We start from the raw sequence: 26,644 nt of genomic DNA, 5'->3' as shown, positions 1-26,644 counted from the left end.
CTGTAATACAGGCAATAAAAATAAATTTAATGCTATACATTGGAACATTCCAGGCAAAGTTTTAGCAGATAAATAGTTACGCAGTGTATCTTTAACCACAAAAGTGCAGAAATATGTACTTATGTGTACATATATATGTACTTTCTTCTTTTTGATTCTCAGTTTTGGTGCCCTCTTTTAGCAACTCTTTATTATGTAACCATAGACTATGTGCATTGCGTTACATACTATATTTCTCAAATATATATACTAGTACATTTTTTTATACATTTCGGATCTCTAAATGTAGTAACCAGCCTTGCTCTTTCATAATTCTGTCACTGATCACCTGCCAGTACTGAATAGAGCTGTGTAACACTTCCTGATGATTGGAGTGGCTGTGTTTTTGTGTGGGACGTATAATATCACTCCTCTCTCCTCAGTAGCGCCACACTGAGCCTAACCCTGTTCCGGCGTCTCTCATTGGAGGGAGTGCAGCCTGTCTCCAGAAATCGCTCTAATCCTCTTAGATAGAACACAGGCCTGGCCCAATCCCCTGTCCCAAGCCAGCCCCTCCCTCTCTATACCGGCTCCTCTGTGTGTGCGTCTCTCTCTATGCTGGCCGGGGGAGAGCGCTTTTTAATCCAAGCAGATTACATTGCAAATTGGGCGACGGTGGGAGCAAGCGGCTAAAAAATCTACAACGACGAAATGTTGGTTAAATTTAAAATGCATCACTACTAGTGGTAACTGTTGGTGCAAGAATCATGTCGGATTTATCTCGGAAAACTTGGAAGACACTGGTGCAGAGGAGGGAACTTCTAGCATCTAATTTACCTGAAGAGCGTGTTGCTTTGTGCGTTTAGCTTGTCACCTTCTGCAACGTGGAGCTTTTGGAGGAGAAAATGCAAATCGTAGGAACAGTTTTACCAAGTGGTCTGAAAAAAATTTATACTTTTATCAACATTGGAATCTAGCCAACATGAGAGAACCTTTAGCCCTTACAAACTGTCTATGAAGTTCGTTTGGAGAGGCAGCATGGACGCCAGGACACGAGGAGTTGGGAGGTTCCTGGGACTTTTAGGGTTTTTAAGTTTGTGGTTAGCAGCTCAAGCTCAGATGAAGATACCACCAGAGACGTAAGTGTTTTTCTAGAAGAATATTAGCAGATGCACCTGATCAGAACTCTTTTTATTAGACCTCATTCAATGGTGATATAACACTATTCATTTTACAAATACAAATATTTCTATTAATGAAATTTAAAGCTCACTAAAAATACACTTTTAGAGGAGATTCTTTATTATTTTACAACAAAAGTGACAATTATCAAACCACAAAGATGGTAATTAATTACATACCAACAAAACAAAATATTTTGTCTTTTTATGGATTAAAAGTATAAGTAAACCTGTAGTGTAGACCTCTGCAAACTGAAATGCATGTAATTCATCTTAGTAGTTCATAATTCAATATTTTCTCAAGAGATGTGCACTATGAACTGAATCTTAATCTGAAAATATAATTCTTGTTAAAATCTATTGTTTGAAGATTAGAAGATCACATGAATAGTACACAACAAACATTTAGTTTAAGTTAAGGTGATCTATAGGACTAAAATGACCAAAAACAAGTATTTATGAAATGTAGTACTGTCATATTCACCAGCATGACCTACTTTGTGATTGTTGGTTTAATTGGGCCAAACTCCAAACATGTTACAGCTCAGTGTTCACAGCTGCATCACTAACATCCCCCTGAGTGTAGTGTGCAGCCTCATGCTCCTGTGGGATCTCTGCACTAGAGTCTCTGAGTGCTCCAGGTACTCATGGCAGTCTATTATGAATATACATTTAAATTCATTTAGTGTCCAAAGGTGTGTGGTTAGTTTTCCTGTACCTATAGCCTGATTGTCTGTCACATGTGACTAACAGGATGTAGACCTCCTCTACACTAAGACTGGGGTCCAACACCCAAATAACTGAAAAGTTAATATGAAAGACATTCAATTACACTGATTATATGTTTGTGGAGCAGAATGAAAGAATAAGCTAACCAGTGATAAGTGCTAACCACTTACCTACTTACCTGCATGCTTAGGTTAGAGACTGTGACCTAACCCAGAAACCCAGAAAATAAAATGAATTACTTTGTTTGGTATTCTGTGTTATTTTGGCTGATCTTATCAGCCATCAGTTGCTGTGAATTCTTAGAAATCATTATCAACATCAGTCAATAAAAAACATCTTGCCATTCTATCATTTCCATCAAAGTGTTTTATACATTTTACTATTTCAGTAGAATTAATGCAGTTTGAGAACTCCTAAATTCCCTTACTTTAATGTTATGACATTAAACCGTATGGTCAAACCCTGCAGCCACAGTGTCACAGTGCTCCGTCCATGTCTGATTGGCATGACTATGCATCTTTGGTCACCTTTCTCTGTGACCCACATTCACATGATCACCTCAGAAGGGTCAAGTACAGGGACAGTGTCAACTTAAAACATGAAGAGAGGAATCCTTCTTAATGTGATCTATAAATGTCAAGTCAAAACAGAACCAAGGATCAGGCACTAACTGAACGCAGACTAGGGACAAAATTGTGAGGTTTAAACCACAGATTCATATAATCTCCAAAACAGCAGCTAGGGATTCTCAGCAGATCTGGTTCAAAATATTACACTGTATGCACATATTTAAAATTTCCTTATTAATTCATTTACACTTTTTAGTTTGATTGTATTTCTTTTCATATTAAAGACAAATAAATATGTTTTCAGCAATAATAACATAAACAATAGACTTAAAATCTATGATTTTTAACACAAAGATAGTGCATTTCCAGCTCAGCAAAGTCTGAACTCTGCTCCAAACAACATTCTTTTACTGATAATTTATGTTCTGAAATGATTTGGTCTCACTTCAGTTCAAATTTGATGAATTGCTTATTTCTCCTAGTATGCACAAATAGTAGGTTTGGTGGAGACTTGGTACTATGCCTGATCAGTGAGGAGGACTTTACTTGTTGAGTTGTCCTTCTTCAATTTAAATAGAAATACATTTGGAGACATCTTATCTTTAAAATTATCAGTACTTTGAACAGACAGAGAAAACTTTTGGTAACGAGGACCCTGGAGATTGAAGTAATTACATATTAGGTTGTTTAGACTTGGGTTCGGTCAAGCAGTAAGGGAAACGGGCAGATTTTTTACAGAAACTAGAGGGACTATTGAAATAAGTAAGGTATTAGAATGTAGGAAAGAGTTAGCACTCCAACAGGGTAAAGTTAAACCTGCAATATTCTTTCAAGTTGTTGACAAAAAATTTAATGAATGAAATATGCAGCACTTTTTGGGCAATAAATACAAACAGCAATAACTAGCGGTTCTCACTTACATATCCTTAACAAACTGGTTTGAATATTTGCTTAATATAGTTTTCTACCATATGGTGCAAGATTAGGTTGAAAAACCTCTTACTTTTTGAGTAATGAGATTTTTTATTAAGAAAGGTCATGGTAACGGAGGGAAAATTGTGCAAGCAAGTAGAAGGTGCATGTTTTTGCATAATTTGTCATCTTTTTTCTTCCGAATACTTTAATATTACTTTAAAATGAAAGGTAACTATTTCTATAAAATATGTCAGTCCTTCCAAGCAAATTTTTATCATTGTAAATACTTTTTTTTTTAAACTCATGTACCTTCATCAACAGTTCAAAGATCGAATAACACAAGATATGATGAAATACATCAATTTATTTACATGATTTGCAGGTCTTTGAAATTTGGGAAATAATTTTTGTTCAATGTTGCATACATGGTCTATTTAAAACGTATGTAACTTTAGAACCAAAAATGGTACAGAAAGAAGGTAAACAGTTTAATAAACTAGAGTACATATGTATCTGTTGAATACATTTTTATATCAGATGCATTAACTTCAATTTCTGGCCTTGCTGTTTACTTCTGCTTGACCGGGCCCACTTACTTAGGCTTAGACAAACTTTATTGATCTACAAGGGAAATTATTTGGACACAGTAGCTCACACATAACAATATCATAATGACAAAAAGCAAAAATATAAATGTAATAATACATTTAAATAAGTACCAAAAATAGCAGTAGCTTTTTAATATATGTACTATTTAAGATTATAGGAGTTTAAATCCAGTATATATTGGTGTAGGATATATTTAGGCAGAATCCAGGCCACGTCACCTGCCCAGCGTTGGTGCTTATATGAAACATTGCTTGACCCAATTAGTTGTACATCAGAGACAACAATGAGACTTTGGGAAACTGCAGTGCTCAATGTGGATACTCCATCACTGTTTAATGAGGACCAAAGTGGGACAAAATTATTGTTTTCACACAGCAACACGTTATGCTATATGAAATGCTGTCTTGGGATTATTTTGTGGTCAGATATGCAGACAGTAGCAAAAACAAAAGGCCATTGTGTAAAAAGATTAAAAGAAAAGTTTATTATTTACAAACATAGTAGTTACTAGTCACAAATAATAAACAGCTCCCATAGATTTTCAATGGCCTCTGCCCTCCATTTGATATTATAATATCATAAAACTAAAATGTAAAAAAAAAACTGTATTAGGCTGTTAGTGATGAAGTCATTACCATGCTTTTCATCCAGTGGAATTCCAGCGAATTCTAGTTTATAGCATAGTTACACCTCTAATATTATTCAGTGTGTATCTCTGCCTTTATATGCCTGTTATATGGTGATATTTCTTCAATTTAGTTGTTAAATTCACAATCACATTTAAGAGATACTTGAAACTCCTCCAGGACATTTACACATAATTTTAGTACATTTCTGGACTGCAGAAATATCACTCTATTACCTTTTACCTTGTCCAACCTATATGTCAAAGAAATAGATGTAAATGTTTCACATTATGGCTTTAAACTATCTGTTTTACGTACAGGTGTTTCAATTGCTAAGCAGTATCTTGCAAAAATATGCATTTTTACTGTGAGCAGTCACCTCTCTTCAGATCGGACCTGTCACTTGTAATCTGTCACCTGCATATGATTTATGGATATAGATAATTTAAATATTGTAATATGAAATAATATGAAGGCAAAAATGACACAGTGCACCTTTAAACATGCATACTCAGTTGGCAGAGGAGTTGATGCTATATTAAAATGTGCTAGACTGTTATCTGTGCACTAGCCGAGTTTTGCCATGTATTTGTGTTATTGTGAATACCCACACACCTGCCACGCGCTGACCCAGATGAGGAGAAGCTTATCTAAATCTCTGTCATCACAGGCACATTTAACTGTCTTTTCCTGGCCAACTCGGCTGTGTGTCTCTATGGAAACGTCTAAACAACTTAATTATCAAATCATACACAGTATCTTTTATTCAGCTACAAAATAAATGGCTTTGAGTGTCCTCTCTCTCCATAATGGCCTGACTCTTCTGTGTTTGAACAGTAATAGCATAATTAATGAATAAAACGTTATGTTCATTAGGGCTGCAACAATTAATTGACCAATTGTGACTAGTCGACCATAATTTATTTTATATATTATTATTAAACTTTTATTTGTTTGATAATGTATTTAAAAGCATGAACGTGCAAAAGAAATAAAGCCACAATATGTACCTTTTTAGCACCATTCTGGTTTTGTATATTACACTGAGACTTACACTTAAGTCCTTACTGTGAGTGGGGTTTTGCATCTTCACAGGCCTGACTCAGCCTGGAGATAGATAGTATGGTTTTAACGTTCAATTTTTATAAAATCATACAAGTGACGTGCAACCTCCAGAAAGTTCCTGTACTGTACCTTTAACTAGTTCATTTCTAAAATAATCATTGGAACCACAATGCTTATTGATGATTGTCTTAAAAATAGTAGAGGAAAAATGTTTTGTTTTTGTTTATCAAAGGCCTAAAATTTAGAGAGATCGTATTAATATCGTGACCCATGTGTTGATATGTATTGTGAAAAACCAGTGCCATTGCATCCTTACTTCTATACAGTGCATTGTAAAATACCTACCAAAGGTGAAAGCAGAGCTTAATCCAATCTCCCATACTACATAATCCTGTCATCTGTTATATGAAATCCTGTTGGTTTCAGCTACATTGTAAATAGGCTCAGATTTCAATATGGAAAATGAGAATATTATGGATAGTATTAATCCTCAGACAATCTGGACACATATTCCCTGTATAGATAGAGCTATAGAGATATATGACTAAACTTTATAATATGTTTTTCTTTTTTTATTCACTTACACACTGTGCTTCCAGGGTGCAGCAGTGGGCAAATGTATTCTCGGTTCAGATTCGAGAGATCACTGTCAAATACTCCGGCTCAATGCTACTGCAAAAGGTGAATATGTCAAAACTACTTTGCCTAATACAGCACTGTTACTGCTTACTGTTACTGTTACTGTTACTGTTACTCCTATTACTATGTACTATGATTATACTACTCTGCTTCTACTACTACTATGTCTACACCTACTAAAACAATTATTGCTACCAGTATTGTACTACTAGCTACTGTTTAACAGAGTGATTATTAAGCTATGGAGACTATCAAAATAAAGTGTGCCTAAAAGTACTATTAATAGGACTGCTGCTACTGTTTATTGCTCTGTACCATTGTATTCAATTCAGACTTTCAAATTAGACTATTTTAAGTGTTAGAATTACTTACATAATTTAGCAGTTATATATATATATATATATATTATATATATATATATATATATATATATATAGTATATATATATATATATATATATATATATATATAGTATATAGTATATGCTACCAACTTTACCAAACTTTTGAGACTCCACAATTTGCATAGCAGAACTATGTATATCATGGAGTTAAAACTCAAAGGTTTGGTAAAGGAAGTACTGAGGGGTGTTCAGGAATGGGTGGTGGTTATGAAAAGGACCTTGAGAATAAGAAGTTAGTCACTGTGATTATACCTAGATTTAATCCTGGACTAAACCCTGACTAAACCAGGGATACATCAACACTACAATGGACTCAAACCAGAAGCAAGCCAGGTCATAGAATCAACTGCCTTTGATTTAAAAGTAATTTATTGCAATAGATGGATCTGCTGCTACATGATTGTTTTACTTTTTTATTTACATTTAGTCAAAATCTCTGAGGTCTGAAGCTGCAAGAACCAAAAACAATATTGAAACATGATTTGGATGTACCAGTTTGCAGCACATTGCCTGACACAGGGATAATAGAAAAGCCCAGATTGAGAAGTGTTTTCTCTTTACTGCAGGGCTTATGGGCTGCTCTGATTTTAGACATTCATCCCGTTATCTGTCAGATTTAGATTTGTGGTTTAAGGTTTTTACCCACAACAAACATCTTTTAACTAGAAATCTATGATCATGTGATGTGATCACATGATGTTAATGTATCTGCATGCAGTTTATCACAGATCTTAGCCTGTATGTCTTTGTACGCTTTTATTTTTATGGGGCAGTACCATTCACCTGTACTTTATGACTTGTAATTTACTTGTATAAACGGTGAACACTTTCTAAATCTGGTTGCAACTTCAGTCATATGTGGTGGTCATCTAAACATTAAAGTGCTTAGATCACAGAGGTATAATGAATTAAGACTTTCTTAAAGGAGAGTTTTAAATTAGCAGACTCAGAGACAGACTGGTGTTCCTCAGTCTCAATCTTCCTGATCCAGAGAAAGTGACCTGATTACATCTGACACTACAAAAACATTCCTGCCTACGGTTTACCAGAGACTAATTGGTGCTCTGCTACTATTTAGTTTAGTTTATTTTACAGGGATCATGTACAAGAGCATTAATCAAACAAACATTGAAGAGATGCTTTGTACAAGACTGTAATTCTCTGAGCCATCTTGTTAATAATCTTGAACAACAGTCACACATTTCCAAACTTTTGCAGAAAAGTTATTCAGTGATGATATTTAAAGTTATTTTGTTTATGGTATTTGTGACTACTGTTTGAATTTGAGATTTCTTTTTTTTTCATGTAGAAACTGAAAGATGTGGAGTCAATTGTAAAGATTAAGGAGATCGAGGGCAGAGACCTGGTGAAGGATTACTCCGATGAAATCGAGCGCATGTTGGGAAGCAAGATGAAGTCTGTGAAGGTAAACTCACCTGGTCACTAAACTGTATACTGTAAATATGAGGGTATGAGGCAGAAGAAAGAGGGTTTCTGGCACGAATCCTGGCTGAGCACACACCGCACATACTGCCCATATTTACTGAAGGGGTAGAAATGGTAATTGAAAGTTACCATACCCCTTCAGAACTCCTTCTTTCTTTCTTTCTTTCTTTATTTTTTAATTTTTATTTAACTGAATGAACTGATTTTGCTTGCAGCGATTAGCAGAATCTGCTGAGGATGCTGATCTTTACCATGAATTCAATGCAACTTTAGAGGTTAGTGCAACCAAATTATGTAGTCTACTTCTCAGTGGCTGAAAAGGTTTTTAACCTGTTAGAAACCTTATTGATTTTGATTTAAGTATGAAGGATAATGTAATCTTTTATGGTGTAATACACCAAAGCTAAGCAAAACCAGTTGTGCTTGTCTTTATCTATATTCTCAATATCTGCTGTAAGCTGTGTGAAGCAGAACTTTCATTAGATAATTTTAAGAACTTAAATATACAATGGTATCTTATATTGTTCTGTATGATTTTAGTTTGACTATTACAACTCCATGTTGATAAATTCACCGGATGAGGATGGGAACTTTGGAGATCTTGGAGGAGAGTTTCCTCTGGAGGAGAATGAGCACTTTAACAATTTGCCAGTGAACACCCAGCAGAGTGACATCCAGGTGCCAACCAATGTCTACAACAGAGGTACAAGATTTACACCATTTCTCCCCAATACAAGAGCAGCTTAGGACCAGGAAACCATGTCAAGTCTGTGCTGATTGCCAGAACAAAAAAAGTGCTTCTAATTTGTCTTGTGCTTATGGGCTTAGTACATAATAATGATGAAATCCAAATAGGCTCTAAAAAGCTCACAATGCTTTCAAAACAAGTGTAAAAAAGTCATTGGCTGTGTTTGTGCTCCGGTCAGACCCTGTGATCCTGAATGCCATCTATAACTCAGAGGCTCTAAATGACGTCTTCATCGGTAACTTCCAGAAAGACCCCACTCTGACATGGCAGTACTTTGGCAGCTCCTCAGGCTTCTTCAGGATATACCCAGGTGAGAGCTCACCACTCTAAATCTACTGGTGTAAAAGAGGTCCAGTCAAAGAGGATATTATCGTATCAGCTCAACTGTCTGTCACTGGTACAGGCTTCCATGGGTTTCATATGAAGAGGTCAGATACATGAACAGGGCAGCTCAGGAGTAAATCCACAACAGAGAATTGTCATTTTGTAAAATTAGAAAAACACACAACATTAACTGTTCTGAAATATATACTTGCTTGTGACAAAATTTAACAAGGTATGAACACTGATCTGACCATACTGGCTCTTGCTGTAATGTTGTCTAAATGCATTTATTGCAGGTATTAAATGGACTCCAGATGCCAATGGAGTGGCTGCCTTTGACTGCAGAAACAGAAACTGGTAAGTAACCTGCTCACAAAGTCCTCACAATATCATAGTTTACTTTAGTAGATCTCATGGTTTGTTTACCAATCAGGATTATATGAAATAGTTGTTGGATAATCTTGTTAATTCCACTGTAAACAGAGGGGCAGATGGCGGCGGTTTAGCCTCTTAAAGGTGTCATCTCACAAGTCGCAGTGTGGCGTCACTGACTGTGGGCACCGCTGAGTGTAAAGGAATGTGAAGAAAGTGTGATTCATCTGTGTCAAGGTTTTCGGGAAATCAAAAAATTGAAACGTGTCTTACATTTACATTTAGGATTGAAACATATCAATGCATTTAGTAACCAAATAGCTGTTATTTGGACTATATCTGGACTATACAGCCTCCACAACACACCATGTGCTGAGGGAAGATGTTTATGGACCCAGACAGAGCAGTATTCACACCAAAATGGCACAGAAAATGTGCCAATTTAGTGTTTAATCTTTGTTTTCACGTGGTTCCACTTTAGCTTGGTTACATTCATTGTACATTCATTGTTTCTGTTTTCTTTGATGACTTAGCAAAAGATAATAAAATCTTAGAATATAATATATCTACTGTATAATACAAATACATTTTTTTTTTATCTTCAGTTACTTTTAAGGCTTCGACTGAGTTAACTTGTTAAAAAAAAAATGTCTAGCTTCATGAGGATTCTACTTTTATCAGTGATAATGTATAAATCAACATCAAAAATTATTATTATTACTACTGTGGACATGTACACTTGGCACCAGCTCAGGATTGCTCACTTTCAGTCAGTCTGGAGATAGCGCTCTGTTAGCTGAGCACTGGGCCCTTCAGCCTGATCCTCTGTAAAAGAAGATAAGCTTAGCTCCTTAGCCAGGTCAGTGCACACACATGGCACCATATGCAACTTCATTTTTGAATAATACTGACTCTGTATATGTCTCTGAACGCCTCATCTACACTTTGCAGCTACTAAGCTGGAAAACAGTACTATGCATCTGCTGCAAAAATTAGTGCCTGTTAAAAATCAAAGTTTATGTGTCCTCAAATGACCCATGTATCATAAGTTAAATAGATTCTGTGTAAAGCAAAGCAGTGCAGTGCATTTGATTTGATAATAGTCTTGGCTACACAGACAGCATGTGTATGTGAGGCTGGTTATTAAGGGTAGTGTATATATTATATATAATAGACTAGTATAGTAGAAAGAAAGCCAACACTAACATCTTTTAAAGGGACATATCATGCGTAATTGATTGGAGTTTTTAACTATATGGTAAAGTTATAATTCCCTCATCAAAAGATACATCATTCAATATTCCCCAGATTGTTGTAGATCACAAACCCGGAAGTCCCCGTGCTCAAGCCCATAAATCAGCTCTAGACTCGCACTGAGCATTTTAGTATGCTACAAAAACACTCAGTAGTGATGTGGTTGCTGTATTGAACTGTTGTGGTTAAGAAGGAGCTGAGTCGAAAGACAAAGCTCTCAATTTACTGGTCAATCTACGTTCCTACCCTCACTTATGGTCATGAACTTTGGGTAATAACCAAAAAAACAAGATCGCAGATACAGTCGGTCGAAATGAGTTTCCTCTGCAGGATGGCTCGGAGCTCCCTTAGAGATAGGGTGAGGAGCTCAGTCACATGGGAGGAACTCGGAGTAGAGCCTCTGCTCCTCCATGTCAAGAAGAGCCAGCTGAGGTGACTCGGGCATCTGTTCCGGATGCCTCCTGGGCACCTCCCTGGGGAGGTGTTCCAGGCACGTCCCACCGGGAGGAGGCTTTGTGGAAGACCCAGGACACACTGGAGAGACTATGCCTCTTGGCTGGCCTGGGAACGCCTCGGGATCCCCCCGGGGGAGCTGAAGGCTACGCAATTACTGCCTCTGCAACCGGGCCCTGGATAAAGCGGAAGAAAATGGATTGATGGGCAAAAACACCCATGGCTCTATTAGCATTGAAGTCACAGTTGTCAAATGACTTATGTATCTTTGCATTGTTTATCCCCATTGCTCACAGCATCTGCTGCACCATGCTAAAAACAAAGTCATAGTTTTAAAGTGTGTTTTACATTCTGATCATATTTATAATTTATAAGTTTAACTTAGAAGTTATAAGTTAAAAAATGTCAGATACTAATGCCAACGTAATGTGTATGTTCAATCAATACATTTTTGTTTGAAAACTGTAGGTACAGCCAGAATGTTTAGAACATTTTATTTGTCCTATTATTGAGAATGAAAGGGTCATGAGCCATTAATAACATAACGTTAACATAGAATAAATAAATAAATAAAACTAGTCTTTTCTTGTGAAGTTAAACTAAGTTTGAAGTGCAACTATAAGGAGAAAACTAATGACGTCTAAGATAAAATATGTACTCCAGAAATATTTTTCTGTGTCTCTTGCAGGTACATCCAGGCTGCCACTTCTCCCAAGGACATCATTATAATGGTGGACATGAGTGGCAGCATGAAGGGCCTGAAGATGACCATTGCCAACACACCATCAACACCATCCTGGACACGCTCGGGGAGAACGACTTTGTCAACGTCATCGCTGTAAGAAGTACTGCTGAGTTTTGTAGTTTTTAATTGTACTTCCTGGTTAGACACTGGCAGCAGATGTGACATACTGTATGTTTTAGTAGATGTAATTCCATAATTGTTGCCTAGAAACCATGACATTAACATGTGCCAAAAAACGTCTAAATTACACAACAACTATGATTAAATTAATACGAAAAACACTTTACTTTATTAAATAAGGGTTTAAACTGCCTGAAAAACACTTTCCTTATGTATAAATTGTTCCTGCATTTTGGGTGGAATTTTTTTGTGATGACGAAATTACTAGAGGTATTCTGTTTTAGAACTCAGCGCATCTTTTTTTGTATTTTGATATTTTCTTCTCAGCTTTTTTCCACAAACTGCCACTTAACTGATGCAAAACTGATAAATATTTACCACAGGTCCTATCCCACTAAACTAAGTCATAATTAGAAAAACATGGTGCTCTTTAACATCTCTCTATATGTTTATAGGTCACACTTATAAACTGATCCTTGTCATCAAAATTATTTAAGCCTTTAAGTTAGTATGGTTGTAATATTTTTGAGGCTTAGTTTCACTGTATTCACTCTTTACTCAAAACAGACAAATTTTTTTATTGTGTTGTGTTATAAATGTGTTTTTGCAGTACACAGACTACGTCCGCTACATTGAGCCTTGTTTTAAAGGGACCCTGGTCCAGGCCGACTTGGACAACCGAGAGGTAACGTCTGCTTCACACCAGTCTTACAGCCCTAACACACACACAGGCACACATACACATATAAACGTACACACCCAAGATTTACCTAGGGGCCTGAGATGTGGTGACTAAGTGTACAGACCTAATTTTTTACACCATGATGAATAACCGCCCTCAAACACAGACCCACACAGGGCACATCATGAGATCAGCCTCTTGGCCTACTTCTTAGGCTAACATGAGGAAGCAGCACCCATCAGAAGCAGGTTAACCTACGGCACTGAGCGTCTGTCAGCCAGAGCTCAGCCCACTTTGACTTCCAACCGCACACCGTAGCTGATTTTTGTTAAGCCAAGGATTCATGCGGGTGGATTTAACTATTGCAGACATTAAAATGTGTTTACTCATTCACTTTACTAAAAACTCAATATCATCATAACATCACCTAATCTAGAGCCATAATTTTTTAAATGTATGTACACTTTAATTAATATTCAGTTAATCAACAATGTAACTGTGATTATTTCATGTAATTAAATTATATTTAGATCTATACAGCAAATTTCCATATACTCAAAGTGCTTTCCAATGCATTATACATTAACCCGAGGCTACCAATCTGCACCACTGGCCCCTCCAACCAATGGCAGTCACTCACATTCATACCACATTTATACACAACAAAAGGTTACACCTACCTAATATATCTGTTTTGGATTTTACACCAACCAAATTGTCTTCTTGTCTTTCAGCATTTTAAACTTCTGGTGGAGGAGATACATGTCAAGGGAGAAGCAAAGATCAACAAAGCCATGAAGGAAGCTTTCAAAATCCTCAATGATGTTTGTGCAATAAATACAGCATAAGTATGTGAACTAAAAATATTAATTGCAGCTTACACACATCTCCCACTGTTTTCAGGCCAGAGTGAATGGACAGGGCAGCATGTGTAACCAGGCCATAATGCTGATCACAGATGGAGCCATGGAAGACTTCGAGGCAGTTTTTGAGGAGTACAACTGGCCAGAGCGCAGGGTAACTTTGTCTACATTTTTACCACATAATACAACTACTCTTCAAAACTATTCTTCACTGCCATAACCTCCAAACTAAATGGTCCTCCAAATAAGCAAACCCAAACAAATCCATTACAGTAAGGGAGCAAGATTGCCTAGTATTGATTTTTCCATTAAGGTCTGACAACAGAAGCTTCGTTCTAATATCTAAAACCACATCTTTAGACATAAATCAGCTGTATAAATCATAACAGAATTGTCCAGGCACATCACGTCAGTATTTGATGTGTTGAAATTTTAAAATCATAAAATCTATTTCAGGTGCGAGTGTTCACTTACCTGATCGGGAGGGAGATGACTTTTGCACAGAACACAAAATGGATCGCCTGCAACAACAAAGGTGAGATTCTGTTTATGTTCTCAATGCTGCATTTTTTTTGCCTTTTTAAAATTGCACTGAAAAACACTGGAAAAGTGTCTTTACTGTGAGCGGGCTTGTCTCTCCACTACCCTGACTCTTCTTTGGCCTGGAGGAGAGATATCTGCTTATCTAAATGGAAATGTTGTTCCTGTGGCTGAAATATTCCACAGTATGGCATCAAAAGTATCTATCTTGAATTATGGTTTTAGCTTTCATTGCACATTACACTTCCAGAAAGTTGTTTACTGTGTTACTTTAAAATTGTGTTCAACAATCTAAGCCCCCATCATTAGCAGGACTGCATTAGATTTATGATGAGATTATATAAAACAATAATTATTATACTATAATTATTATACTATGAATACATTTAAATAAGCATGAAATTTTTATTGTTGAAAACTGAAGCTTCACTTTTTTAATTTTAATTTAAATTTTCTAATAGTGTGTGTATAGAAACAAGATATAGAACAAGATTCAGCTATGAATACTGGATCTTAAACACATTGCACAACTTTTGTGGTGGAGGAGCCACTGTCTATTGTCAAGCTGGTGGCCGACTCTCCACTAGAAATGTTACGTAGTGCACCTTTAAAGCGATACTCAAAACAGTGGATCAGTTCTTCATATGACTCTATTACAGCTTGATGTTGTCATACTTGGTTTATTTTTCTAGGTTATTACACCCACATCTCCACACTGGCCGATGTACAGGAGAACGTCATGGAATATCTGCACGTGCTCAGTAGACCCATGGTCATCAACCACGACCACGACATCATCTGGACCGAGGCCTACATGGACACTGTGGTGAGTTCAGGAAATACTCGTTCATTTGATATTTCACATTCACTGATGTTCATGTTCCATTTTTATTGTGGTCTGTGCTGCTGTCATCCACATGTCATTTTCATCTGTGTTTGTAACATCTTTGCATTTCATTCTACCATCATCCTCTTGGACCCTGCCTCCATCTTTTAACAGCTTCCCAACACTAAGGAGGTAATTATAAAGTAATAGTAGTAGTAGATTCAGTAGTAAAGATAGTTTGAAGGGCAATAAAAATGTTGTTTATGTGTACTTATACTTTAACATAGGGATCTTGAAAATGTGTGTATGATTATCAGGAGACCTCACCCAGATTACATGTCTTATACTTCTGGCTGACCTGGCTAATTTGCATATAGACATAGACTTTACTTCAAAATACTTACAGTCCATTTCCTGTTTGTCAGCTCTTCGCAACAAAGGCTCAGAGTTTGCTGTTGATGACTTCAGTGGCCATGCCGGTTTTCAGTAAGAAGAAGGAAACGGTCAGTAACTAAAACACTAGCTATGGTTACATGAGGACTCAAAATGTTATTACTATCTGTTGTGGAGTTGTTTGATTATTAAAATGATTTCTGAATTTTTTGAGCATGATCACTCAGATTACCCACATCAAATTTGCATGTAATTTTAATGTTCTTACAAATGGCCCTGGTTGTTAAAATGGGTCTCTTTGTGTACAGCTGTCCCATGGGATTCTGCTGGGGGTAGTAGGCACTGATGTCCCACTGCAGGAGGTGATGAAACTGGCACCAAGATACATGGTGAGAAGTACATATTATATTGTAAAATGTATTTCTGATGCATCTTTTATGTATTTATTTGTTTCTTGAGGAGGATAGTCCACATAATTACAATTACAGAAAGAAACATTGTCCCTACAAATATATGTGTCATCTCTCTGCATTATTACACATGCATTTGTCATTCTCTTTACTATTTAGCTCCTTACTCTGGAAAGAGTGTACTAAAAGCACCCTTGCCTGCTCCTTTCTACAGTATATTTAACAATGGCCACTTTCTTAAGTGTATTTTGTCTAATCAGTGTAATCGTAGCTTCATTTTTGTCTTATTGGTAACTGTTGCCCATTAATCATTTTCCTCTTATCCGGAGCCAGATCGCTGGGGAGTCATGTGTCACCCCTTTAATTTTAATTTAGTTATTTAGTATTTCATCTAATGGCAGAATAGTTCTGTAATATTTTTTTCTCCTGTTAGCTCGGACCTCATGGATACGCCTTCCTCATCACCAACAATGGCTACATCCTGGCTCACCCTGACCTTCGACCTTTGGTGAGTTTAGATGTTGTTCTTCATATGAATTACTTAAAAGGTGACTGATTGAGACTTCAGTGCAACAGGTTATGATTGATTGATATTGAAGCCAGTAACAATTAAGATATACAGTTCATTTCAGTTCAATTCATGGCTGAATTTACTCCCCAGCTACTACTACTACTACTACTACTACTACTGCTACTGCTACTGCTACTACTGCTACTGCTACTTGTGTTCAGAATATCTTGTTTTGAGTAGTTTGAGTGGCTCTCATTGAATTAGTGCACTGGTCAAGCTTTAGCTTTTTCTATTTCGTAGGGTCCACATAAACATTGTCATTATAGCTCTACTTTTTTATGAACTACTGCTTCTAACTCACAAGGCACTGCTTAACCAGTTTTTTTTTTGTTTTTTGTTTTTTCTCAGTGGTAAATCAGCATCACTTCCATCCCTGTAAACACTATCAATATGTCAGAACTTATGGACTTACCCAGAATCCCATTCACACATTACATGACTTAAATCCATCTCTTAGACTTTAATGCACACATCACCGCATGGCTAAATTTATCTCAGAGGTCCTAGTAGATGTGATCTGATTTACTCCTGATTCTATTTAAAGCTGGGGCTGATGTCCTGGAGGGTACATTAGGAGGTGGTATTAAACATTGATGTCGGTACAGTATTTCACTATTAAAAGCCTCTCCTCTGTTTGACAGTACAAAGACGGCAAGAAACTAAAGCCCAAGCCTAACTACAACAGTGTGGACTTGTCTGAGGTGGAGTGGGAGGACACTGATGAGCAGGTGAGGGCACTGTGCAAAGAGAACATATAAGAGACACACAACTGTATGTATTTGATGAGCTTTAAACCATGTTATAATGACATTCCCTCATCATTAACCCTATACTTTGAATGATTCATGATTTGCATGTTTTAAGCCTGACCTGCTCCTGGCTGATGGTATCAGTCAATATCCTGGTTACCTGGCACATCACTTGCAGAATTCCATGTTTAAACCATATTTTGGAACGTTCTCCATGGAGATACTAGCATTACATTGGCATCCTTACATTAATCCAAGTAGTATGGGTTTTGCAGTAAGACACTTATAACTGTGATGTAACTTTTATATTATTCTAGCTGCGGACAGCAATGGTGAGAGGAGAAACCGGCAGCCTCACTCTGAATATCAGATCTTCAGTTGATAAAGGGGTACAGCTTTTCATTTTAACTGAATAAGCTAGCTTTATGATATATCTTGTACTTAGTATTACACTGTTTGTGTCTAACAGAAAAGGCCATTGTACTTGGTCAATGACTACTTCTACACAAATATTGATGAGACACCATTCAGGTAAATCAGCTGTTTGTTTTATATACTTTAAACACTTTATATATATATATATATATATATAGAGAGAGAGAGAGAGAGAGAGAGAGAGAGAGAGAGAGAGAGAGAGAGAGAGAGAGAGAGAGAGAGAGAGAGAGAGAGAGAGAGAGAGAGAGAGAGAGAGAGAGAGAGAGAGAGAGAGAGAGAGAGAGAGAGAGAGAGAGAGAGAGAGAGAGAGAGAGAGAGAGAGAGAGAGATTGTTCACTAGAGGGCACTGTCTGACATCTGCTTATTTTTTCCCTTCTTGTCAGTTTTGGCATGGCACTGACTCAAGGCCATGGCAGTCTCATGTTTATGGGAAATGTTTCTGTGGAAGAAGGTATAAACATGTTTTTAAATTATGGATATTTTATTTTACTTTTATTCAGGACAACTATTAAATTTCTTTGGTCGTATTGTAGGTTTGCATGATCTTACCTCTCCAGACCTGATTATTGCCACTGAATGGTAGGTCACCAGAGATGTAGTAACCCATAGATGCCATATGCAGTATATTTTATGCCAGTACATCAATACATATATTTTCCTTATTTTTAAAATTATCTTTCAGGACCTACTGTGAAACTGACATTGACCCCGATCACAGAAAATACTCCCAGCTTCAAGCAGCCATTCGTTACTTGCTGGGCAAAGAACCAGACCTGGAGTGTGAGTATTTAAACACTGTACTTTTGTGTACTTGTGCCTGATTAATTATGCCTCCCTGTATTCTGTTGATTAAATGTATTGCCTTGTGTAGGTGATGAGGTACTGTTGTCCCAGCTCTTGTTCGATGCAGTGGTCACAGCTCCTCTTGAGGCCTATTGGAATGCACTCATGCTCAACGACAGGTGAGGGCAAACATTTTCAGCTTCAGAAATTTTTAAAAAAGAAAATGGTTTGATTTAGAGTAAGTCTGTAAACTTAATTAACTAGACACTACATTACATAATTCTGGTAGCAACCTAAGTACTGTTATTGAAGAGTCTGGGTCACAATGTGTTCCATTACTAAAATCTGAGACCACACTATATGCAACTACTACTGATTTGTTTATTGTATTTCTTGTGTAGGGTGGAGCCAGGGATCGAGACTGCCTTCTTAGGAACACGTTCAGGACTACTGAGACTGGCGCGATACACAGGCATCGAGAACAGAGTGGCCAAGTAAATATTTTTGGTTTAGTTCCATATAATTCATCCACACTTTGTTGGTTTATGGCTCCATTACTAACCCTGAAACATGTCTTATATGATAGGAGGTTCCTGACCACGGGTGATAAGGACAACCTGTTCACTGTAGATCACTTTCCTCTCTGGTACCGTCTGGCCGTGGAAAACACTCCAGGAAGCTTCTTCTATTATCCCGTCAATGACAAAGGTCAGGACCAGTCATCTTCAAATCTCATCTCATAATTTGTTTTGTGTCAGTAGAAAGTGAATTTAAAGTAGAGGTGAGAGATAAGGAAATCCAACAATGACATGTAGTCAAAAATATTGATTTGAAGGAATGAAAAAAAATTTGATACATTTATTATGTGTTTATGTGGTTTTAGTTTCCTGTTATGAATTGCCAATTGCTAGGACAACAGTTCTCATTTTCAAAATTCTACCATGTATCGATAGCCAAAATACTCACTTAAAAATATTTCATTTTTTCATCATCCCTTGCCTATAAAAGCTCCTTATGATTTCGGAATTGTCTCTCTGAACATAAAAGCATCACATGATAGGATCAAATAGTTTTAACCTTAGCAGGTCATATGTACAATCAGTAAAAGTATTTTTCTATCTTTTGTTCAGGAGTAAAGTACGTCATTGCAACAACATCAGTGACAGTGTCTTCTGAAGGAAAGACTGCCATGGCTGGAGGTAAGTTTCACTACACCTGCACCCACACAATGGTTATTCTTAATATTAAAACATGATGTACAGTATGGCATCCACTCAAGTCCTGTCAGTGTTTCAGCCATTAGTGCGTCGATACACTGATTTGGTTGCTTAAATGTTGTGCTCCAACTGTCTGCCGGGCCAAAATGTATTGATTTCCACTTTGGCTCTGGCTGTCGCTCTCATTACTTCTCTGCATAATATCTTTTGGCTGTTTCCTCGTCACTGCTGACATTGATTCACTCTAATGTCAGATGCTACTGGAGCTGCTTTGGTCCAAAAATGTGTCTTGGATTTGACATGTTTGGTTTTAGTCTCATCTGGGTTGTTGTTTTTTGTTTCTGGTTGTCAAAATGGAAACATGAACATATGAAAAACTGAGCATTTTTTAAGCTGGTTTGAGAAATGTGGTCTCATCATTTCTCGCTTGTTTAGAGAATGTGTACATGACCATTGAGTGCATAGTACCAATGTAGGGAGCTCTCTTGTCTTATAATAGGAAGTTGTGGGTTTGATTTCTTTCATGACACGATTCTCATTTATTTACTCACTTGAAGTTGTATTTAGAGTGATTCATGCATGTTGAAAGGCCTTTATTCAAAATTCCTATTATTCAGATCCCCCCTTACAAGATGCCATTTTGCTGATCAATCCCCTTTTTCACTGCCACCAGCATATGCTCACTGCTCTGTACTTACTTCATTCTCCAATTTCGTTTTCTTAATCAGTGATATGTGTAGCAGTGCTGTATAGTCATTGTGGTACAACTGAAAAAAATCCGCTATAGTGATGTGCAGCTATCCATATTAGGGGCTGACAGCTGCATGGAAACACTGGAAAAACTGTAAATGCATATATGTTTAAAAAAAAAAAAAAAAAAAAGGAAATGGCTCACTTACATAAATAAAAATGTTTATTCTTATTTGCGTTGTCATAACAGTCCTTAAATTCAGGTTTACAATATTTGCTGTGCTTTTTCTTAACACTATGAACAAAGCAAGTCAAAACACACATCCGCAGGTTCGACTTGTATGGCTGTCTCCTTAAATCCCCTTTCTCCACGTTTTGACTTCATATTAGGTTCTTAACAGATCTATAGAGCTGCATAGTTTGTGTTGTATTCAAAGCCGCTGTAGCTCCAAGCTTGTCCTCTAGGTGGCAGCACAGCTCTTGTTTGAGGCTAATTGCGATCCGTTAATCAAGCAGGATGCAGCATTGGTTTGGCAGCAGAAGCACTCAGATATCCTATATTAGTAAATGCATTTCTGTACTTAACCGTGATTTAGATACAGGTGAAACAACTCAATGTACAACAGAAAGAAAGTAAAGTAAGTAAAATGTAAAAAGTAAAAAGAAAATACAGGGACATTTAAACAGAGGTGGATAGAGCAGCTTAATATTATATTCAAATTGTACTTAAATAATAGTACTCCAGGAGAAGTACAAAGTAGTCATCTAAGAAATTACTCAAGTAAGAGTAATTGTTTGGATGTATATGGATGAATGTAGTTCAAAGGACAAAATATAAATAATGCTTAAAATAAATCTGGAATTTTCAAAGGATAAACCACAAAAATAAATAAAAGCAAAATCATACCTGAAAAAGAATCCGTGTATCATTCGTTCATTCGATTAAGAAACATAAATGTTCAAGTCCTTTAATAATGATAATAAAAAGCTTTTTGCACTTACTTACTCATAGCTGTAGGACTAATCAAAAGTTATAGGCAAGAAATATTATTGTTACATAGTAAAATATGTTGCTGAGAAGTATAATTTCTTGCTTAAATCAGTACTACCCACCCCTGTTTTTAAATTTCATTCCAGGATGCACATAGACATATAGATAATAATATATTTTTAAACCAAAATATTGCTAAAGAGAACGAGGTGCCAAACGGCAGTTGCAGAGGAGTTTAGTCTTAGAGATGCAGCACTGGGAATTAGAATGCACGGAGCACACATACATTAGAGCAGCCTCTGCAGTCTCGGCTTGTCTTTGAATTGAGTCTGCCCCATTAGAAGCACAACAGTCCCTGCCCAGAGACTACAACGTTATCACAGCACCACAGGGCTTTCCTCTCCAGATATTAAGCTCCCTCTTGTCCCACCAATATCTCACCTCACTCTGACTTTGGCTTATTTAAACACAAGGGAATATGACTGCAAAGAGGGGAGGTGATATTAAGTTTGGGAAGGAGAGAGGTTAGCCAGACATAATGCAATTTATTTTAAAAAGTTAAGAATGGTGTTTGACAAAACTTATAAAATGATATGCATTAAGTTTAAAGGGGCTGTACTAGATTTTTTTCATGTAATAAAGTCTAATTTGTCTTGCACCAGTACAGATATATTGTTAAATTTGCTTGTGTGGTCAAAATTAGACCGCTGTTGGCATCTAATTATAAAATGTTTTTATCTACCATGAACCAAAACGTAAAGTTGGTACACAATAAACATGCTAGTTGTTGTTAGCAGGGGAGTGACAACAAATTCCCTGTACCAGAACAGTATAGTGGTTGAAGAGATATGTTATGTTATGTTTGTTACTACAAATGTTATGTCTCCTAAAAGTCTTGAACCAGGTGTAATAGCAAAAAAAAAAAAAATAAAAAAATCAAAGGATGTGCGTGGTTTAGACTAAAATCTTATTTTGCTCATTTACTTGATAGTTACATTTCAGCAACAAATGTGTACAAACTTTGCTGTCCTATTATAATGTAGTAATACTGATATCTAGTCCAGCTACAGTGGTACAGCCAGTGTACACTTTTGCCATTCCCAAGCCTAGATAAATATAGAGCAAAGGCATCTGACATAAAACCTCTGCCAAACCAATATGCAAATGACTGTGCACTATTGTTTGCAGATCATTACAAAAAGGAACAAGCTAAAAGGAAAGATTGATACTGAGAGTTCAATACTAGCCCTATATTAGGATAACGCTGGAACATAGGAACATATCCCACTGATAGAACACACCAAGGACCTGGATAGTCTTTCTGGTCAGTACTGGTCAGAAGCTGCTGATCCTGTAACCATGCACAAAACCACTGGACTCTTTAGGCGGTGATGCTTCTGGAGAATTCGGAGACATCTGCCCGTCTTCCAGATCCGTATCTGCCCCGGACTCTGCCATGAGTGGCTGGCCCCTGCTCTTCACTTCCTTCTGGTACCTGGCCATCAAGGACGCATAGACACAACCGTACGTCGCAGCCACCACCATCATAACACACACCGTCCCGCAAACCACACCCGCGATGATCTGTGTTCCGTGGGCCCTCCTGACACTCGCTGGACGGTAGCGCTGGCGGACACAATCTTCGTTACTCTGGATGCGACCTGGAGGACATGGCGGCCTGGTGGCGTAGGTGGAGTGGGCATCCTTGGTGGTGGTGGTGGTGGTCGAGTGTGCTTTGGTTGTCTTTTGGTGCAGGCAGTAGCTGAACATTTCGGCCGGAACGCTGCGGATGTCTCGGTCTTTGAGATTCCCCGGGAGACTGCAGCGCATCGAGTCCACCTGCCCATCTATTAAAACACATAGACAGAAGAATGGAGCAGAATAAATTAGAGTTGACAAAGGGAGGAAGAAGGAGCAGACAACAGGGGAGTGAAGGAAGGAGATTGAAGTCATTATATTCTTAGATGTCACAGCTCAGAGGACAATCTTAGTGCAGTGCAAAGATTAATAGTACATATGGAGAGGTTTTGAGGTGCGGTGTTTGAGATGGTGAATGGACTGTGCTTTTTTGTTTTCTCTCAAAAGACTATGAGGTCTACACTGGTCAGGAATTTCATTGCAATTACTGACATTGGAAGTTATCCAGGTACCTGTAAGTGGATGTGATGCACAGTATGTCTTCATTGTTGATGGCGAAAGGTAGCAGCTAAACTTAAAGTTAATGCTAAATGAATAAACTACATCCAGTCTAAATGCAAATTTTTGGATTGTTCCCCCGGACCTGTTAGCAGAAAAAAGTTGCTTAATGACTGCTGGACTTCTCAATTTACTGAGAATCACTTGGCACAAATTGCTAAATGAATTAAAACGGATTCTTATTATTTACTTGTTAGTGGGGACTTACACATCGTACTGTATCATCTAAAATAATCTGATACTATCACAGTGTCCAAGGCTTATTTGTAGATAGACATGCACATGCAATAAAACTATTAAGACAAAAAATGTGCAAAAGAAAAATCCTCAGTTCTTTGGAGCTCCCAAATTTTAATTGTAATGACATCACAATGTGATGTGCAATATAAGTGTCTCATTCTCTCACCTCTGTAAATGAGCCACTCCATCCAGTGCTTAAAGTCCCTCAGTTTGCAGTCACAGACCCAGGCATTTCCACTGACTTGGAGGTGCTGTAGCCTCACCAGGGGCTCGAAGGTAGCTCTGTCCAGGGATGTGAGCCTGTTTCCAGCTAAAGACAACCAGGTCAGCCCCTCTAGCACGTCCAGCATGCCTTTGGGCAGCCATGGTAACCCATTCAGTGACAGGTCCAACCCTCGTAGTCTCAACAATCCTCTGAAAACATCCTTACTGATCCCAATACTTCCATGACTTTGATTTAGTCCAAAAATAATCTCCAAATTGTTCATGTGACCAGATAGGGCTGTCATTTGACCTCCAAGGTAGTTCCCAGACAAATTCAGCCATCTTAAATTTGTCAGGCTGGAAAACACTCCCCCTTGTAGGAATGAAAAATGGTTGTTTGACAGATCCAGGAGTTCCAGGGAGCTGAGGTTGGACAGTTCCAAGTGATCCAGAGAGGAGAAGTTGTTTTGGGAAAGGTACAGCTCGTGTAGGTCCTGGTCTAGCAGGGACATGATGGGGGTAAGAGACACAAGGCCCACCCCAGTGCATTTGGTGGAGTTACCAGAGCAGATGCAAAGTCCAGGACAGCCATGGACCGAACTGAGCATGCAGAGGAGAGCCAGGACTGTAGAGGATAGGGTGGTACAAGCTGGAACAAAATATTGAAAGAATAAATACATTTATTAATTAATAAAAAAAATTTAATGACAAGAATGAAATGAATACATACATGGAATATACAACAATTTAGTAAGAAGTAAAAGTTTACTGTCATTTATTAAAAAGGTAAATGGATTAAAACCATTCATAATCTGGATTATTTCCCCTTTTATTTCATTGGTTTTTAAAAAGACACATCCTGTGCACTGGTGGCAAACTTCAAAAGACACTTGAGCAGACAGAGAATGGGGAAAAAAGAAAATCTTGCCATCATATCAGGTTTGAAGTTTCTTAAAAATGACCTATAAGATGCATCAAAGTATCATAGTTTAAAATTGCCAATAAAATAAATGATGGTTGAGCTTTTGTGAATTTGCCATATCCTCTGTGTTCCTGGACTCACCCAGTCTGTCCGGACGCAATGGTCCATAACACAGGATCTTCATGTCTGTCACATGGGCTCAGCCGACTGCCTTCTCTCTGGGCTTCCTCACACCAACCTCCTCTTGGCAATAACATCCTGGCAAACACAGCAGATAGACTCAAAGCATGATGGATTACCTATTATTATGTTTCAGATGGTAGATCAGCCTGTCGTTTTAATCTTCTACAGACAATATAAAATACAAAGAAGCATTTTTGTTTTCATGACAGTTTTTCAATAGTTTTTCTTCCATTCTAGCCTCAGCTTTTGTGTCTTGAGACACACTTATAAATTTGAGTCCTTGTTTGGCCTTGAAAAATCTAACAAAACAGAGGCTAAGACATATAATCAAGAAGTGGCAAGAATTTTAATGTTGTTTTGCTAGTCGAGAAGAGGCATGATGCTGGAATTTCAACAGAGGACTTTATTTACTATCAATACAAAACCGAGGCACCCAGAGACATGAACCCTCAAGACACTGGAATAGTGTCATCCCAGTCTTTGGAGTATTATTCCTCTGATGATGTAGGCCAAGATAACAAGCAATTAGCTGACCTTGGTATAGCATAAAAACTTATTCAAAATGGACACCTCAGAATGATTATAAAGAAGCATATCAAGAAGATATTATAGTTGGTTATAAGCAATCACAGCATCAAACCCATAACCTTCTTGCTGAGATGCAAAAGAGTTAACCACTCTGCTACAATGCCTTATTTAAAAGCACAGCTCATGTTTACACCAACCCATTCCCATCCTAGTTGTATAAGTGATCATTTTCATTGTTTTTACATAGGTTGTTCTCCAAAGGCATTCCCCATTCCAACAGCTCTAGATGTAATTTGCATGCCGCGTTTCCTTACATTGCCTGGGATCCTGGGACTCAAGTCAAATCCTCCTCCTGTTTCTCCGCCTCTCACTCTCCTTAAAAAAGAGCACGGAAAACTCAATATGTGAGATTATAAACCGTGCGTACAGATTACACCATCAACATCTTATTCCGGCAAAACCAATGGACTGTATATTGGCTTTAAGGGTTGTAATTCACATAGCAATTTGCCTGGCCTCAATCCCATAAGTGCTGCGACTCCTTCTCTTAGATAAAGCACTCAAGCAGCTCATGGTAAAATGAAGCAATTCTGTATTTTTAACCACCAACATTGGAGAAAAGTCAATGCCAACTCAAGTCCTCGAAACTCCCACACAGAAGTCCACAAAACAGAGCAGCCGCAGCCTCGCTTCACACATACAACCAAGACAAATGCTTTACAATTTGGGTTTTATCAAACAAAAGAATTCAACAAAGTCCAAAGGAGAGCCCTCATCACTATAATATTTGAAAATAAAAACAAATTAGCATGCCATATTGAATTAGCATAACTATTGGTTTGCTAATATTGTGTGAAATGTGTTGATTTAACTTGTGGCTGACTTTATTTTACACTACACTGTCAGTGTTCATTCACTCTAAGCCTGACAGAAGCAAAAAGTGCCTTGTCCATAGACACAACAGTAGCATGTACTGTGTGTAGTAGAGTTCAAAGTAGTGTTGTCACAATACTAAAATTTTCAACTCGATTTCAGTCTTAACAC

At 37.5% G+C, this 26,644-nt stretch overlaps 1 protein-coding gene across 1 annotated transcript in view; it reads left to right on the top strand.

Moving 5' to 3' along the window:
* The first annotated feature begins 1,017 nt into the window (after positions 1–1,017).
* The window catches only part of LOC110166781 (voltage-dependent calcium channel subunit alpha-2/delta-4-like), a 54,751-nt gene continuing 29,124 nt past the window's right edge, over positions 1,018–26,644 (top strand). Inside the window, 28 exon segments of the mRNA XM_020932084.2 lie at positions 1,018–1,118; positions 6,273–6,354; positions 8,025–8,141; positions 8,377–8,436; positions 8,702–8,864; positions 9,088–9,219; positions 9,530–9,590; positions 12,001–12,086; positions 12,089–12,150; positions 12,788–12,862; positions 13,594–13,683; positions 13,763–13,876; positions 14,179–14,257; positions 14,955–15,088; positions 15,263–15,280; positions 15,514–15,591; positions 15,790–15,870; positions 16,325–16,399; positions 17,104–17,190; positions 17,529–17,600; positions 17,681–17,742; positions 18,030–18,097; positions 18,180–18,225; positions 18,329–18,426; positions 18,518–18,608; positions 18,831–18,923; positions 19,016–19,137; positions 19,560–19,628. Of these exon segments, the coding sequence (XP_020787743.2) occupies positions 1,018–1,118; positions 6,273–6,354; positions 8,025–8,141; positions 8,377–8,436; positions 8,702–8,864; positions 9,088–9,219; positions 9,530–9,590; positions 12,001–12,086; positions 12,089–12,150; positions 12,788–12,862; positions 13,594–13,683; positions 13,763–13,876; positions 14,179–14,257; positions 14,955–15,088; positions 15,263–15,280; positions 15,514–15,591; positions 15,790–15,870; positions 16,325–16,399; positions 17,104–17,190; positions 17,529–17,600; positions 17,681–17,742; positions 18,030–18,097; positions 18,180–18,225; positions 18,329–18,426; positions 18,518–18,608; positions 18,831–18,923; positions 19,016–19,137; positions 19,560–19,628 (2,416 nt within the window).

The sequence above is a fragment of the Boleophthalmus pectinirostris genome, unplaced genomic scaffold (genome assembly GCF_026225935.1).
Source record: "Boleophthalmus pectinirostris isolate CB_2022bp ecotype Guang Dong unplaced genomic scaffold, ASM2622593v1 HiC_scaffold_2, whole genome shotgun sequence".
Taxonomy (NCBI): Eukaryota; Metazoa; Chordata; class Actinopteri; order Gobiiformes; family Gobiidae; genus Boleophthalmus; species Boleophthalmus pectinirostris.
The sequence above is the reverse complement of the archived record's forward strand: the minus strand, read 5'-3'. Positions and strand labels throughout refer to the sequence as shown.